The 19304-nt window shown below is 33.5% G+C and overlaps 1 protein-coding gene across 1 annotated transcript; it reads right to left on the bottom strand.

The window, feature by feature from the left end:
• Nucleotides 1-1652: 1652 nt before the first annotated feature.
• Nucleotides 1653-2435, bottom strand: LOC130441735 (uncharacterized). Its single transcript, XM_056775518.1, has 2 exons — nucleotides 2396-2435; nucleotides 1653-2117 (listed from the first exon to the last, which is right to left on the bottom strand). Exons 1-2 carry the CDS (start codon nucleotides 2433-2435, stop codon nucleotides 1702-1704), a joined length of 456 nt encoding a protein of 151 aa, XP_056631496.1. The 3' UTR covers nucleotides 1653-1701.
• Between the last annotated feature and the right edge of the window lie 16869 nt (nucleotides 2436-19304).

Genomic DNA, 19304 nt, shown 5'->3' with positions numbered 1-19304 from the left:
CCGGATATTTAGGTTGTGCCAGCTCCAAATTCTTTGTTAATAGTACCTCAATTTTCTCTATAATATAGTTGTACTTAGCTCCGTTAGCATGTACGAGAAAAAAATCTAATTTTTTGCGATATCAATATATATCTATATAGATATAGTTTATAAATTTTTGTTGTCGGAATATAAAATATCAAAAACATTTGTACAAATTTCAAAATATACAAAAAAAAACTCTTGTGCGCAAATGTGCAAAAAAATACAGTGCAAACATAACAAAGCAAAATACACTATAATCTAAAACTAAGGCAAAAATGGCGAGGTGTTTGCCGAAATATGGAAAACAATCGAAGTTGAGGTAGTATAATAAAAAATATTCTAATTTCAAAAATTTTCCACCAAAATTTTTGAAAATCTCACAATTTTTGAACAGTTTCCAGTGATTTTTTTTTATTATTTTCATTTTCAGTTTATGAATAGATCGATGATTAAATTGTAACTAAGATTAGTAGTAATGTGGACATTGAAAGAGAAAAAGGCGACGACGAATTGAGTTCAGGAAATGCAGGAGAGAGAACCAATAGAAAACCCATGGCAAGATAGAGATAGATAGATGGCCATCAAACACCAAAGTGCACTCCAAGCTTTCGAATAACCACATATTCATTGTTTTTATCAACGACATTCGTAACGACATAACCTATCAAAATTTAACGTTATTCGTAACAACCCGGACGGATTTCAATTTCAAAAAACAATTTAATAGCAGCAAAGTCAATAAATTTCGCATTTTTATTTTGAAGGTTGTTATTCGAATATAATACGTAGTAATTCTAAAGCCTGGAAGACATATCAAAATATATATATCAAGGTAGGATGACCAGAAAAAAATAACTGAATTCACTATACTTGAGTGCTGGGACTGAGCTGGGATTATCAACAATCAGCGTCAATTTGTAACAGTGAAAAGACAATTTGAGAAACATAACAAACTAATTTTGTATAAATATTTCTTTATTCCATTGGTAATCTTATTTTTTCATCGCCTCTCGTATAATGACTGAAAATTAGTTTGACAGCATTTCAATTTTACTACAACCCAGTGGCAGTTGACATAAAATTCAGATATTCAGGGTGCTACGAGACTTGTTGCAAAATATTCTGGAGTGAGTAGATTGGAACGATGCTGTGACATAAAAAAACGTGTCTCATACGACCCCTCGTTTCTGAGTTACAGGCTTTTGAAGTTGCGAAATCAGAACTTAACTTATTTAAGTATATTTTCTAAACCATACATTCGAACATTATGAATTTTTAATAGATGATTACGTATGATTGACGAAATAAATGATTCTACACTACTATTTGAAGGGCAGGGGCGGCTCATGCCCAATGGTTAACAATCCATAACTTTTACAGAGATCATCCGAACAATCTAAAGATTGCAGAACTGAATTTTTTTTAACAAAAACTTTGTTTAACTCTGTATAGTATGGAAAAATTGGGAAGATGAAATCAATTTTCCGCTAGAAATTCGAGTTTTTCTAAGAGAAAGACTAAAATGTCACGTGTCTTAAGCTCTGCTAGCCAGCTCCTTCAAAAACAACTTATCACCAAAATTCCCCCCTTCACCTTGAAATGATGCAATTATTTACTAATAAAAACTGTTCCACTCGGCAAAAAATTATCAAAATCCCAATACTGTTAATAAAATCTTTAACCTAACCACGATAACGAATGACGATCCTCTGGTTTCTGCTTGGAATAAGCTAAATGATGCGCGTGGTCCTCTTTACCCCAATAAGGACGATGCCCATGATCCCCATCATAAATATGTTGAATGTGTTCGACATGTTCATCTGGTAAGTGTTCCGAATGCCAAGGATCGTGCTCCACTTCTATTTCCGGATGTACATTTTCATTTTTCATTTTTCTGTACCACAAAAATAATTTCAAAGCGAACAATTTCAAATATCCCGCCGAAACGAGCCACTTGAGGAAAGCTAATTTAGCGTAGAAGAATTTTAGGACAAAAACTAGAGCCACCGCTAAAGTTATTCCGAATAGGATTTTCTTAATTAATCTCACTAGAGGGTGTTGTTGCTTTTTACCTCTTGCTGCAGTCGAGTAAGCTGAAAGAAGTACAACAATTTTTCATAATATTTTTCGTTGTAAGCTATGGCGATTTGAAGCTATGATAATGATGATTGTGATGATAATGGGAAAACAATTATTCTTATCTAATTTTCAAAAACACTATATTTGTATTCAATTTTATAATATTGAATCTAATTTAATAAAAATATTCACTATTTTCTTCGAATTTTTACTAATTTCTACACAATTCTTATACGACGGTTGAGAGTTTCTAATCTCGATTTGAAGATGTCGCACTTATCAATCAAGTTACGAAATATGTTTCGAGATATTCCGACTAAAATTTCAGCCATTTCGGACGCTCAATTTCAGTTTGACAATGATCTAAGTGAGTAGATTTTTCACAAAAACTAGAAAACACTGAGTATGGAGCCGATATTGCATATTTTTTTCCCAAAGGAGTTAGATACTGCAAACGAAGATGATTCGGGACTATTAGACAAGGACATACAGCAAGCAAAAAGAAAAATTTTGGGGAAGACATCGTTAATGAGTACAGCCTTGATTTAATCGTTTTAATAATGGAGATTTGACGCTTGAAGATCGTTCGAGCTCAGATCGTTTACCTACTTGGGATATTGAAGTAAAAAACTAACCTAGTACCAACACTTGTCGATTATCCAACTTTCTGAGACATAAAAACTTTAACTCATTACTCCATAAAACACTCTTCCGCTTTTCAAGTATCTCTCTATGAATCTAATGATCTTTAGTCTGCAGCCTCCTTACAAAAAGGCTCAATCTCCTTTTCATTGTAGAAGTACTCAAAAATTCATTGATCCGAGCTGTTATCTCTGGGTTCGTGAGTCGTGGATCACGTTCACTGATCAATACAATACGTTTATATTCAGCGGTTGAGGTTTTTTGGATTAAAATTTCGTCCACGATAACGAAAAGATGTCTTGGTCCAATGCTTTTGATCGGTAGTGTATATAGTGAACAGCCGATGCGAATGTGCAAAGTCCCCTTCAAAAGAACGGTAATACCAAGGTCTTCTAGTAACGAGATTTTAGAGTCAAAGCGCAGAACGTGTAGGATGTTTTTAACTTCATCCCCATTGAGCTCGAGATACTACAAGATGGATTCCAAATTAGCCTTTACGGTATTTCTGTATCTTTATATAATTGACTTTGTATAAGATCAAAAGTTCTTGATTAAATCCTCGACTGGTTATTTTCTTTTGCTGTTTTTGTCTTGGTGGTCTTGGTTCAATTCTTTTGATCGGTAGTGTATATAGTGAACAGCCGATGCGAATGTGCAAAGTCCACTTCAAAAGAACGGTAATACCAAGGTCTTCTAGTAACGAGATTTTAGAGTCAAAGCGCAGAACGTGTAGGATGTTTTTAACTTCATCCCCATTGAGCTCGAGATACTACAAGATGGATTCCAAATTAGCCTTTACGGTATTTCTGTATCTTTATATAATTGACCTTGTATAAGATCAAAAGTTCTTGATTAAATCCTCGACTGGTTATTTTCTTTTGCTGTTTTTGTCTTGGTGGTCTTGGTTCAATTCTTTTGATCGGTAGTGTATATAGTGAACAGCCGATGCGACTGTGCAAAGTCCACTTCAAAAGAACGGTAATACCAAGGTCTTCTAGTAACGAGATTTTAGAGTCAAAGCGCAGAACGTGTAGGATGTTTTTAACTTCATCCCCATTGAGCTCGAGATACTACAAGATGGATTCCAAATTAGCCTTTACGGTATTTCTGTATCTTTATATAATTGACTTTGTATAAGATCAAAAGTTCTTGATTAAATCCTCGACTGGTTATTTTCTTTTGCTGTTTTTGTCTTGGTGGTCTTGGTTCAATTCTTTTGATCGGTAGTGTATATAGTGAACAGCCGATGCGAATGTGCAAAGTCCACTTCAAAAGAACGGTAATACCAAGGTCTTCTAGTAACGAGATTTTAGAGTCAAAGCGCAGAACGTGTAGGATGTTTTTAACTTCATCCCCATTGAGCTCGAGATACTACAAGATGGATTCCAAATTAGCCTTTACGGTATTTCTGTATCTTTATATAATTGACTTTGTATAAGATCAAAAGTTCTTGATTAAATCCTCGACTGGTTATTTTCTTTTGCTGTTTTTGTCTTGGTGGTCTTGGTTCAATTCTTTTGATCGGTAGTGTATATAGTGAACAGCCGATGCGAATGTGCAAAGTCCACTTCAAAAGAACGGTAATACCAAGGTCTTCTAGTAACGAGATTTTAGAGTCAAAGCGCAGAACGTGTAGGATGTTTTTAACTTCATCCCCATTGAGCTCGAGATACTACAAGATGGATTCCAAATTAGCCTTTACGGTATTTCTGTATCTTTATATAATTGACTTTGTATAAGATCAAAAGTTCTTGATTAAATCCTCGACTGGTTATTTTCTTTTGCTGTTTTTGTCTTGGTGGTCTTGGTTCAATTCTTTTGATCGGTAGTGTATATAGTGAACAGCCGATGCGAATGTGCAAAGTCCACTTCAAAAGAACGGTAATGCCAAGGTCTTCTAGTAACGAAATTTTAGAGTCAAAGCGCAGAACGTGTAGGATGTTTTTAACTTCATCCCCATTGAGCTCGAGATACTACAAGATGGATTCCAAATTAGCCTTTACGGTATTTCTGTATCTTTATATAATTGACTTTGTATAAGATCAAAAGTTCTTGATTAAATCCTCGACTGGTTATTTTCTTTTGCTGTTTTTGTCTTGGTGGTCTTGGTTCAATTCTTTTGATCGGTAGTGTATATAGTGAACAGCCGATGCGAATGTGCAAAGTCCACTTCAAAAGAACGGTAATACCAAGGTCTTCTAGTAACGAGATTTTAGAGTCAAAGCGCAGAACGTGTAGGATGTTTTTAACTTCATCCCCATTGAGCTCGAGATACTACAAGATGGATTCCAAATTAGCCTTTACGGTATTTCTGTATCTTTATATAATTGACCTTGTATAAGATCAAAAGTTCTTGATTAAATCCTCGACTGGTTATTTTCTTTTGCTGTTTTTGTCTTGGTGGTCTTGGTTCAATTCTTTTGATCGGTAGTGTATATAGTGAACAGCCGATGCGAATGTGCAAAGTCCACTTCAAAAGAACGGTAATACCAAGGTCTTCTAGTAACGAGATTTTAGAGTCAAAGCGCAGAACGTGTAGGATGTTTTTAACTTCATCCCCATTGAGCTCGAGATACTACAAGATGGATTCCAAATTAGCCTTTACGGTATTTCTGTATCTTTATATAATTGACTTTGTATAAGATCAAAAGTTCTTGATTAAATCCTCGACTGGTTATTTTCTTTTGCTGTTTTTGTCTTGGTGGTCTTGGTTCAATTCTTTTGATCGGTAGTGTATATAGTGAACAGCCGATGCGACTGTGCAAAGTCCACTTCAAAAGAACGGTAATACCAAGGTCTTCTAGTAACGAGATTTTAGAGTCAAAGCGCAGAACGTGTAGGATGTTTTTAACTTCATCCCCATTGAGCTCGAGATACTACAAGATGGATTCCAAATTAGCCTTTACGGTATTTCTGTATCTTTATATAATTGACTTTGTATAAGATCAAAAGTTCTTGATTAAATCCTCGACTGGTTATTTTCTTTTGCTGTTTTTGGTCATCATCTAAGTGAATATCGACTTTGGTTGATTTATGTAATGATGATTAACTAATACCTGAAGGTTAAAAAGCAATAATTTACATTAAATATTAGCAAAGAATTTTCCATTCGTCGGCAAACACCTCCTGAATTATCAGCCTAACAAAGATAACACTCTATCTATCATATTGTCGGGTTTTTGTTTAGAATAAGCTAAATGATGCGCATGATCTACTCCTAAATCCGAAAGGAAATCATGCCCGTGGTCGTATAACCCGGGTAAGTGTTCCAAATGCCACGAATCATGTTCTACTTCTATTTCGTGGTGATTATGATCGTGCTTACCATACTTGTACCATAAAAGTAATTTCAAAGCGAAGAGTTTTAAATATCCTACGGATACTAGCCATTTGAGAAAAGCTAATTTAGCGTAAAAGAATTTTAGAGCGAAAGTTAGAATCGCCGCTAAGGTTATTCCGAATAATATTTTCTTTATTAATCTCACTAGAGGGTGTTGCTGCTTCTTTTTACCTTTCGGTGAACTAGATTGAGCTGAAAGAAGTTGAACGTTTCATGATATTTTTTTTTTTTTTGATAATTTAACTGCAAGCAATGATTAGAATGATAGTGATGATGATTTAGATGAGTTTGTCAAGGTGCTCGTTGCTATTAAACATTATTCGGTTTACACATTTTTAATTTTTTATACATGTTTATACAGGGTGTCATACAACGAGTTAAAATTATCTGTTTATGACGAAATACTTATAGTAAAATTTATTTTAAATAGAACGCCCTGTATATTAATACATTTTTGAAATCTACGTAAAATTTTAGTATACTTTTGTCTGAAAACTTTTTCCGAAAAATGCTTACTTTTTGAGTTATTAATTTTTTTGTAAAAAATTTGACCGCTGCAGACCTTTATAAATTATTTTTTTACGAGAATACCCTTAAAGATATGAAAACGGTTTTTATTCGGTTGCTTTTAGCAAGGTCGGAAGTATTTCAATTTATCTTGAAAAATTTTCCATTTTATACAGGGTGTGTATAAAAAGTGTTCAAAGTTCAACTTTATAAATATCAAATTTCTTAATTTTTTTAAATAGAACCACCCGGTTTTTTCTATTTTAACGCATTCAGGAATAAAAAAAGGCAAATTCATGTATACTTTCTTATACCTAAACCTTACTGTTATCCAGATATTAAATGTTTTCTGTAAGTTTTTAGAGATGCAGGTGTGGCCTAAATTTTATTTCGACCCGGCCATTTTAACGATTTTCGAAAGTATCAATGACTAATGACAGTTAAATAAGTGTCATTTGTTACAAAGCCTACTAAAAGTCTACATAAAAAATTAAAACTTGTATAATAATTTCAAATCTCAAATACTTCTCAAACGACTAGAAGTTGGAATAGGATTAGTAAATGCAATTTGATTTGATTTTTTTGTACAGACCTTGAGAGTATACATGAATTTGCCGTATTTTTTACCCCCGAATGCATTAAAATAGAAAATACTGGGTGGTTCTATCTAAACAGATAAAGAAATTTGATATTTATGAAGTTAAACTTTAAACACTTTTTATACACACCCTGTATAAAATGGAAAATTTTTCAACATAAATTGAAATACGTCTGACCTTGCTTAAAGCAACCGAACAGAAACTATTTTCATATCTTTAAGGGTACCATCGTAAAAAAATAATTTATAAGGGTTTGCAACGGTCAAATTTTTTACAAAAAAATTAATAACTCAAAAAGTAAGCATTTTTCGGAAAAAAATTTTAGACAAAAGTGTACTAAAATTTTACGTATTTTTCAAAAATGTATTAATATATAGGGTGTTTTATTCAAAATAACAAAGTTATAGTCGACTTCCGGTGGAACTGGAAGTCGGCCATCTTTAAAAATATTTTAGTTAAAAATATCGTATCCGAAAACCTAAACGTAGAAAGTTTCATGATTTTACTATAAGTATTTTGCCATATACAGATAGTTTTAACTCGTCGTGGGACACCCTGTATATGTTCATTATTTGCGCTTTTTTATGACGAAATTTGATAAAAACAGGTTCACTGATGTTATAGTGAGAACCTAGCAATCATGAAAATTACTATTTGGGTTAAGAAGACTGATTTATTACACAACGGAAATAAAAAACATTATTTACCAATAGAACATGTAATAAATTGTAAAGAGAGGCGTTAATCAATGAAATTGATGAAAGTATGAACAACATCAATAGAAAGTGAACAGCGACTTCAAAGTCAACGATTTAATATTGGGTTTACGAGGGTTGCTAATCAAATTTTGAGATATGGCAACACTGATGTAGTTATGTCAAATCTGACATTGCCATCATAAAATTTGACATTTTTTATGGTGAACGTGTTGTCGTACAAGTGCTATTTGACCTGTTTACAGATACATTAATCTTGATCAAAAAATGGAAATAAATCACGCACATTATCACGCGATGATTTTCTTTGAGTTTCCACGTGGATTAAACCAACTCCCTTCGACTTTTGGTGATGAAACACCATCTCGATCTAACATGGTTTTACGAATTTAATCGTGGTAGTCTTTCTCTAAAGGATAAAGTTCGTGAAAGTCTTCCAGAATCGGTGGTTGGTGTGTCAGAACACATCGATGCTGGACTTAAACTGATATGTCATGTGACATGACGTACAACGGTCGATACTGAATGGAATCGTTTGCCAGAAGTTTTCGAAAAAATCAAGGAAACTAATCGCAGAAGACGAATCATTCTCCACCACAAAAATGCGAGTTTTCACACCTCAGTTCAAAGAAAAACGTTTTTGAACAGTCGAACCATCGAATTAATGGTTTATCCACCATTCTTTGACACCCAATTCCCTGCAGATCGAAATAAATTGCGAGGTCAACGTTCACATCACATATTTTGGAGGTTCAAACGCATGCAAATGTGTATCCATATCCAATTACATCAAAACTTAAATAGTTACCTCTTGCTTCCATTGTTTGTGGACAGCAGGATCAGAAAGTATCATTAAATAAGAAAAGAATTACTCATTCGAAACGAATGTGTCCCCAGCAAAATGAGAATCAAGTCTTTGGTAAGTGGGACTTGTCAAACAATTCCAAATAATGGAAAACGCAAACCAGAAGAGATCCTCAAAGTTATAAAAGTTTGAAACTGTCTTATCAGCCAAAAAAGCTGCTCGGAAGTCATTGAAAGAGTGATGAATAGGAGGAGCGTCATCTTCAAGACCAAAATATTTTTGACTGAACTTTATCGGGGATTTAGGGTTGAAATTATATTATTATTACTAATTTGACAGAAATTGACCCAAAAGGTGGAGAAAATTTGTCATTTTTAATTATTTGGTTATTGTACGTTTGTAAAATCAATTTTTATTATTACCGTTAATTAATAATAATTTTGAGCTGCGTTATAAGAACCGTGTAAACTAGAGTACAAAACATGCAGTTTCATAATTTGGTGTTAATTAATATTCAATGTTTTTGGTGCAAAATGTTGCTTCGATTAATTGTGTGATGGTGCAGGTTCAGTGCATATTTTCCATAAAACAAAAAGTGCTCTACAAGCCCTTTCTCAATGAAGTTAAACTATTTCCCTTAAACATATTCTGAAAAACTTTAAAATTCTATTTCTTATACGATATTTTTTGTTTTAAATATTTATTAACAAAAACCACAACTGCAGGGGATATTTTTATGTTCCAATAGTCTACTTCGTAATCAATGTTTTGCATAACAGATATAAAAGACAACTTGAGTTTAATGGTCTGTAATAAATTATAATATTTGACGTCGATATAAACATTTTTCAATTACAACTTACAAGTGACCTTTTTTCTTCTTCTTTTAGATAAATATTTTATAGGTAGAAAAAAAAACAGACTAACGTGGGCAAAAGGACACGGTCTCCCAATCAACGATACTTCATTAATATGGCGACGCCATTTTAAAAGTGTGCGTTATGTTTTAAGATCCAAAAAATTGGTTCGGAATGACTAAGGAATAAGTAAATTAAAGTTTCCGGCTGATATTATGATTTAGGCATTCCCTACATGACTGTCGAATTTTAGTTGAAGATTTGATTTTAAATGGTTTCTTCGATTTTTGGAAATTAGTTTTTGATTGATTTTTGTTAATAAATTTCTTCAAGCATCGTTTTCACTGTTGGATTAACTTCACTGAGAAAAAACTAGTACGAGGATTGCTACTTAAGTTTAAAGATATGGCAACAATGATTTGAATATGTCAAAATTGTCACTGTCATCTTGAAAAGTTTGACTTTTTTAATGGCGAACGTACTCAGAACGTGTTGTTACGAGTGCTATTTGAGTTGTTTTTCATTTTCTTTGACTTTCTATGGGGATAAATTTCGTGAAGATCGTTCAAAATCGGTTGTTGTGCGTAAAAAACATCGATTCTGTGCAATGTTGTCATGTCACTTTCAATACGAGCTAAATCGAACAAAAGTTGTCCTCACACGAAGCAAATGGTCGCCTCTAAATGAAAATATCACCTCTATTTCATTAAACCAATATAAATATCTGTCAATTCTGAATTCCATGGTCCATTCGTAGAAGACGAATCATTCTCCAACGCGACAATGCGAGCCCTCACACAATTCAAACGATTTTGAACAGTCAAAACATCGAATTGATGGATCATCCGCCGTATAGTCGTTGTTTGACACCCAGTGATTTCTCCTTAATCTCGCAGATCCAGATCAACGTTTTCCTACACCTGAAGATGCGTTCACATGTTTTGGAGGTACCTCACTCGAATTATAAATATTTGTTTTTATTCTTCTACCTAAAAACTTAAGCAGCACTCTCGTAGTTACATTTTCAATAAATCTGGAATAATTTACTTACTTCCTATATAAATAATTTTTCTTAATGTACATGCAGAAGATATTTATAACTGATTATCACTCATTGAGGATATATCAATATTTTGATGACTGGCTTCAAGGTTTTAAGTTGTGTAAGCTTTTTATCCCTTAATCATTTTTATTTCTCAGCGCAGTCTCTTTTCAAGTCCATTACCATCCCAAAAACGATCTTCATAACTTTTCCAGTTTTTTTGAAGCATTCAATCCACTGCGTTGACTGTTTATTCATTTCAGAAGTGTGGTGGTAGATCCAATTTTCTACAATTATGAATCCAAGCAAAAATATTTTGAACCATGTCAAAAACGATTCGAAAAAAGTTCATTCGAATACGTTTTTGGTCACGAACCCGCCGATATCTGTCTCTCGAATCTCAATCCGTCGTTCGTACAGTAATTTTTTCGTTGGTATCGGTGGTTACCGCATTTTTGACCGACCATAGTGTCTAGTACAGGAAACTTTCACAACCTTCGTAGATGAAAATGAAGAAAATCATCATCTTAAAACGACTAAAATCTTGTCATCAAAATACGTAGTATCATCCTCGTAGAAAAAATGAGGGAAACTTAAGTAAAAACAGAAAAAATTAGTTAGTTTAAGAATACTGCCATTCTTATAAAAGTCAAATTAGGCCTAGTTAGACGTTTTTCTATAACAAAACCGTCATGGTTAAAAATTTCACCATGACGTAACGGTATAAATTTAATTTCCATCCGTTGCTTGCTGATGTCACAAACAATTAAACATAAAAAACTTGATTGTCAGAATGATTTTTCAATTTTTAACCTAAAAAAACTAGAGGAAATACGAAAAAATTAAACTTTCAATATTAAAATGTTTATTCAAATTATTATATATTACAAACATAGAATAAATAATAAATAAATATCTACATTGGATTAAGGAAGTAGGTAAATTATCAAAAAAACTTTTTCTGAGTAATCGTTTATTTTATAAACCATTTTCGACAGAAATATATGGCACTTTTAAAAAATAATCTAGTCCGGTAATTACGTAATGAGAGGTTTTTTCTCGCGGTTGTGGTAGCCCTGCAACTACCACGTGATATGGGAACCCTTTCTCTATCATATTCTTTCCAACTACTATCGATTATTAGTTCTATCGCAGCAACTTGTTTTGTCTCGATCAACAACAAGATTTAAAGCCGAAATCCACTAACAACACGCCACGCCACTCCACGCCACGTGTCGAATATGTGTGCATATGATTTCTTATATATAATATACGTTCTGTACAATACAGAGATCAGAATATGCTTTATGGAGCACAGGAATTGAATTGAAAATCACTTTCCTAAAAACTCTCCACAACGCTACTGACAATTTTTCTGTTTAAAATTATAGAATAAAATGAGTGTGTCGTCAATTAGCATGTTACGAATGTGTAAACAACAATGTATCCCGTAAACCGACGGCGCATCACGTGGCGTGGCGTGGCGTGTTGCTAGTGGATTTTGACCTCCATGTGACAATCTTAAAGAACAGTTCCTAGGTTGCTCAATTACATTATTACGAAAACCGAAAATTTACACCAAAAAAACTCGCCTAAATTGAATTGATGATGATCTGGTTCATCAACAGCCATAGGATGGTCTAAAAGGAGTTAGATCCGGCTGGAGAGCGAAAAAATATCGATAGACATCGCAAGCAATGCTGTATCATAAAAATGTTACCGATCACTCTGCATTAAGTTGTTTTTGTTTTTCAGAAGGTTTTCAGTATCACCACAGCAAAAAAACTCGCTAAAATGAAATTGAAGATGATCTGGTTTATCAACAGCCATAGGATGGAACAAAAGGAGTTAGATCCGGCTGGAGAGTCCGTAAATTAAATAATCGATAGGCGAAAAAAGATCAACAGACATTGCAAGCAATGCTGCATCATCAAAATGTTACCAATCACTCTGCATTGAGTTGTTTTTGCTTTTCAGAAGGTTTCCAGTATCACCACAGCAAAAAAAACTCGCTAAAATGAAATTGAAGATGATCTGGTTTATCAACAGCCATAGGATGGAACAAAAGGAGTTAGATCCGGCTGGAAAGTCCGTAAATTAAATAATCGATAGGCGAAAAAAGATCAACAGACATTGCAAGCAATGCTGCATCATCAAAATGTTACCAATCACTCTGCATTGAGTTGTTTTTGCTTTTCAGAAGGTTTTCAGTATCACCACAGCAAAAAAACTCGCTAAAATGAAATTGAAGATGATCTGGTTTATCAACAGCCATAGGATGGAACAAAAGGAGTTAGATCCGGCTGGAGAGTCCGTAAATTAAATAATCGATAGGCGAAAAAAGATCAACAGACATTGCAAGCAATGCTGCATCATCAAAATGTTACCAATCACTCTGCATTGAGTTGTTTCTGCTTTTCAGAAGGTTTCCAGTATCACCACAGCAAAAAAACTCGCTAAAATGAAATTGAAGATGATCTGGTTTATCAACAGCCATAGGATGGAACAAAAGGAGTTAGATCCGGCTGGAGAGTCCGTAAATTAAATAATCGATAGGCGAAAAAAGATCAACAGACATTGCAAGCAATGCTGCATCATCAAAATGTTACCAATCACTCTGCATTGAGTTGTTTTTGCTTTTCAGAAGGTTTCCAGTATCACCACAGCAAAAAAACTCGCTAAAATGAAATTGAAGATGATCTGGTTTATCAACAGCCATAGGATGGAACAAAAGGAGTTAGATCCGGCTGGAAAGTCCGTAAATTAAATAATCGATAGGCGAAAAAAAATCAACAGACATTGCAAGCAATGCTGCATCATCAAAATGTTACCAATCACTCTGCATTGAGTTGTTTTTGCTTTTCAGAAGGTTTTCAGTATCACCACAGCAAAAAAACTCGCTAAAATGAAATTGAAGATGATCTGGTTTATCAACAGCCATAGGATGGAACAAAAGGAGTTAGATCCGGCTGGAAAGTCCGTAAATTAAATAATCGATAGGCGAAAAAAAATCAACAGACATTGCAAGCAATGCTGCATCATCAAAATGTTACCAATCACTCTGCATTGAGTTGTTTTTGCTTTTCAGAAGGTTTTCAGTATCACCACAGCAAAAAAACTCGCTAAAATGAAATTGAAGATGATCTGGTTTATCAACAGCCATAGGATGGAACAAAAGGAGTTAGATCCGGCTGGAAAGTCCGTAAATTAAATAATCGATAGGCGAAAAAAAATCAACAGACATTGCAAGCAATGCTGCATCATCAAAATGTTACCAATCACTCTGCATTGAGTTGTTTTTGCTTTTCAGAAGGTTTCCAGTATCACCACAGCAAAAAAACTCGCTAAAATGAAATTGAAGATGATCTGGTTTATCAACAGCCATAGGATGGAACAAAAGGAGTTAGATCCGGCTGGAAAGTCCGTAAATTAAATAATCGATAGGCGAAAAAAAATCAACAGACATTGCAAGCAATGCTGCATCATCAAAATGTTACCAATCACTCTGCATTGAGTTGTTTTTGCTTTTCAGAAGGTTTTCAGTATCACCACAGCAAAAAAACTCGCTAAAATGAAATTGAAGATGATCTGGTTTATCAACAGCCATAGGATGGAACAAAAGGAGTTAGATCCGGCTGGAAAGTCCGTAAATTAAATAATCGATAGGCGAAAAAAAATCAACAGACATTGCAAGCAATGCTGCATCATCAAAATGTTACCAATCACTCTGCATTGAGTTGTTTTTGCTTTTCAGAAGGTTTCCAGTATCACCACAGCAAAAAAACTCGCTAAAATGAAATTGAAGATGATCTGGTTTATCAACAGCCATAGGATGGAACAAAAGGAGTTAGATCCGGCTGGAAAGTCCGTAAATTAAATAATCGATAGGCGAAAAAAAATCAACAGACATTGCAAGCAATGCTGCATCATCAAAATGTTACCAATCACTCTGCATTGAGTTGTTTCTGCTTTTCAGAAGGTTTTCAGTATCACCACAGCAAAAAACTCGCTAAAATGAAATTGAAGATGATCTGGTTCATCAACAAAGCCACAGGAAGGTCTGAAAGAAGAAGGATTCCAGTATCACCACGCCAGATCCTCGCGACTTCTTTATGAATTCCAAAATCAAAAACGTCGTGAAATGAACATCAAAACAATTATGACGAAGGTGTTGTTGAAGGTTTCAATCAAATACTTCCTAGAAAACCGCTGGATACGGTGTATTAGCGTGGAATAGAATTATTTTGAAATGAATCATGTTCTCGGGAGCATCAGACTTCGTAAGTCTGTTGGATTGAAAATTTTTATTCTTCGCAGTTATTGATTTTAAAAACTCGAAATTAGGAAAAATTGATGACATGATCGATTTATTCAAACGTAATTTATCTACTTCCCGCTTGGTACATCTTGATGCTTATTTCGCAGCTAGATGTAGATACCATCATATGGACTTTGTATTGAAATACATTGTTTCGTCATGTAATTAAATTAACTCTTATTGGGTAGGAGAAAACGTTAAAAATTCTATAACGATCAAATAAAGAAAATATTTAATTCCATTTTTGACCATCTCGAAAATGGTAACAAAGCAATAATACCAGATGGACTGAAAAGTTCGTAGTTCGACACATAGATGATGCTACTTGTATTAAATCCATAGGATTTTAAGTTAGCTCCAACCTTATCCAAAGACACGTATATAAATTTGACTGCTATCATCATTTTGAAAGCTAAAGTATTTTGAATGAAGCAACTATTGTTAGTTTCAGAGATCTTCAATGTTTATAGCTCATATAGAGGTCTTTCACACTTCTTTGCCAAATCTAGTGTCTTCAGGTGTCTTGGTTATAGTCATAGCTTCCCAAGAATGTCTCTCTCAATCCCATTAACTGGTTTTTTCCTTTCTACTTTCTTTTCCAATGCTTTCGAAGGCTTCAATTCCTCTGAAGGGTTTGTCTGCCCCTATTTTAGCGAGTCTATCAGCTATTTCATCTTCCTCCAATCCAGTATGTCCCGGAATCCATTAAGAGAAAACAATGTATCAAAAATAAATTATATTGCATGAATTCGGCTTCAAAATCTCCAGATCTGGCACCTATCGACGTTTTCCTGTCCTCAGATCTCAAGAGGATGCTCGCTGGACCGAAATTTTTCGCCGATGGAAATGTTATAGCCTAAACCGAAGCGTATCTTCATGCTGAAGACGAATGGTGTAGAAAAAAATGTATGCCAACTGTATTGAAGAATAAAATCAAATTTTGTGTTAGTCTACGACCTTTTCAGCCCACCTGGTGATGATAAACTAAAATCTTTGCTGTGAGACAATATGGAACGCTTCAAATAGCTCAGATAGAGAGTTTCAGTTCCTGTTTAACATGTGTGTGAAATTGTGAGGTTATGTGGCGTCCCACGTGGCACTCTAAAGGAGGAAAAAGGAGAAAATAAATAAAGATAAGTCAGAAAATGAAACACCACATTCACGGAATCTGTTTGGTATAAGCCATATAATTAGCGCTTCTGACGCTTCTTTTCCACCCGTGATGTTCATCGTGTTCATAAATATCGTCGTGTTCGTAGTGATGATCGTGATGGGAGTTTTCGTAATAAATAGTTTTTTGCTTGCCCTGTTTAATCAAAAATATCAATTTAGCTACTGAGACTCCAAGAATGGCGAGAGTAGTTAGAGCGATTTTTAACAGGAGTCCGGCTTGAAGAAGTTTCACCAACAATCCTAATTTCGCTATTGCCGCCATGATGATGGCGTAGATGTATTTCTTCTTCTTCTTTTTTTTCTTCTTTCTGCCTTCTGTAAAGGTTAGTTCGCAAATGATAGATAGTAAAAGTCGATCCCATTTGATACTCTGTTAGTTACATGCTATGAAACTTTAAACCAATGCAGATGAGGCTTTATAATTTTTTTTTATTAAAGTCGGTGATGTAAATGAGGTCACTTGTTATGATAAATTGCACAGTTATATAAGAATCTAAGATTTTCGAGAACGTATCAACACGAAAAGAAGAAGCTTTTTCATATCTTCCTTTCTATCTAAATAATGAAATATTATTTTTTTTTTTTGAAATTTGAGGTGAAATTACGAACCAAATACCAAATACCATCCTGTTTACTCGCCAGAAATTGCATTCTTGATATTTCAATTTATTCCCATCGATGAAAAAGTTGATAAAAATTTGGATGATGTCCAAAATGTCATCAGGAGATATTTGCATTATAAATGGCAGAACAAACAATATTTATTTCCGGTTTGTTTTTCTGGAAAGATTCTTTCTCAACCACCATAATATCCAGATTTGATCCTCAGCGAATACTAGCTTATTTTAGATCTTGTAAAAAATTCTCGAAGCACGACTATTTGTACTGGTGGAATTTAGGTGAAAAACTGAACCTATAGGTATAGAGTTTATGAGAAAAATATGAAAAAGTAGACACGATAGTACAGAAATATGAAAGTGAAATAGACGAAGACGAAAAATTGAGTCTATAAGAGACAATAGAAGAAAAATTGACTCTATACGAGACAAAAACAAAAGACAAGACATAGAAATAGTGTCAATGAGGAAAATATGGAAAAACAGACATGGAAATATTGACTTAACTCAAAAATATGGACGTGAAATGAAAGAAGAAGAAAAATTGAGTCTATAAGAGACAAAAGAAGAATAATTGAGTCTATAAGCGACAATACCAAATGACAAGACATAGAAAGAATGTCAATGAGGAAAAAATGAAAAAACAGACATGAGAAAATCGACTTAACTCAAAAACATGGACATGAAATGAAAGAAGAAGAAAAATTGAGTCTATAAGAGACAAAAGAAGAATAATTGAGTCTATAAGCGACAATACCAAATGACAAGACATAGAAATAGTGTCAATGAGGAAAATATGAAAAAACGGACATGAAAATATCGACTTAACTCAAAAGCATGGACATGAAATGAAAGAAGAAGAAAAATTGAGTCTATAAGAGACAAAAGAAGAATAATTGAGTCTATATGAGACAAAACAAAAGACAAGACATAGAAATAGTGTCAATGAGGAAAATATGGAAAAACAGACATGAGAAAATCGATTTGACACAAAAATATGGACGTGAAATGAAAAAAGAAAAAAATTTGAGTCTATAAGAAACAAAAGAAGAATAATTGAGTCTATAAGCTACAATACCAAATGACAAGACATAGAAAGAGTGTCAATGAGGAAAATATGAAGAAACAGAAATGAAAAGATCGATTTAACACAAAAATATGGACATGAAACGAAAGAAGAAGAAAAATTGAGTCTATAAGAGACAAAAGAAGAAAAATTGAGTCTATATGAGACAAAACCAAAGACAAGACGTAGAAATGGTGTCAATGAGGAAAATATGAAAGTAGAAGAATAAACGGTTTGTTTTAAACACATTGCTCCACCATATTGACTAATTTTCGTATATTTTTCTACAACATTACTCAAAATATGAATCAAAAACGAAAATAGTACCATCATAATACAACTGTGCAATCTACCACCTCACCCAGATATTAGAAAATATTTTTAGGTTAGAATAAAATAAACTTTGTATATTATTACAATAATTTAATGTCCATGTTCCAAAACAAAACATATGATTCTAAGAATGAAAATGTCACACCACTAGTGAATGTATAATACCAGTACATATCTTCCAGAATTTCTGAAAATATTCGAAAGATTTCTTCCAGTTAAATTATTTTGACGATACCACCTATCAAATAAATATGAACACAAGTACAACACTTCGTAACTATACTTTATAAAAATATTTTGAAGGTTATACTAATATGAAAAATAAATAATTATAATAGAAGCGGGTTCTAATCTAATCTATCAAACAAAAATACTACTTGGATGTATTAAACAAGTAATTTGAGGTTATGACGATAGTTATTTCAACAACAATCTGAAGTTAATGTCAATGTCAAATACTCTTCTTCGTTTTTGTCTCTCAATGTGATCTCATCTAATCCGATTCAATATGGTTGCTTTGAATATTTCTTCTTTGATCTATATTCTTTATAAATAATACGAGGGGTGGCCAATATATTAAGTGAATGAAATATATTTAGTGTCGTACAACGTATTACAAATTTCAATTTGAAAATTTCGAACTATTATTGAAAATTTGAGGGGGTTCAAACATTTTTTTTTGGAAATCTGGTTTTATCATGTTATAGGACATACAATTTACCACAATTTGGATTATCAGAATTTTTTTGTACGGCGAATGAAAATGCATTTATTTTCAAATGGGGAGTAAGGATCCGTACTCTGAAAAATTTTTCCTATCTTTTAAGGCCTACAATTACGATTAACTTTATGAGAATTTTAAACATAGAAAGGATTCAGATTCTGTCTAGTAATGTGCCAGAAATGTATAAATTTACTTGTTCGAACAGGCTTTTTGAGTACAAAAACAAAGCAAAAACAGATTCTTGAATTAGAATAGAAGTAAAAAAGTTGAAAGATCTAGATTTCAATAGAAAACCATCGTTCTAAATCGATCCAACAACTAAACGAACACCCAAGAGACTTCAACGATAAACCAACCACCTGGTGCTTTTAATTGAAGATTTTGACCCTTATCTATCAACATCCACTTCATTTACCAGATTTAACACCGTGTCATTTCGTCACTTTTTTATATAAAATAAAT

The sequence above is a fragment of the Diorhabda sublineata genome, chromosome 3 (assembly GCF_026230105.1).
Source record: "Diorhabda sublineata isolate icDioSubl1.1 chromosome 3, icDioSubl1.1, whole genome shotgun sequence".
Taxonomy (NCBI): Eukaryota; Metazoa; Arthropoda; class Insecta; order Coleoptera; family Chrysomelidae; genus Diorhabda; species Diorhabda sublineata.
Note: the sequence above shows the minus strand (reverse complement) of the source record. Positions and strands in the feature narration are given on the sequence as shown.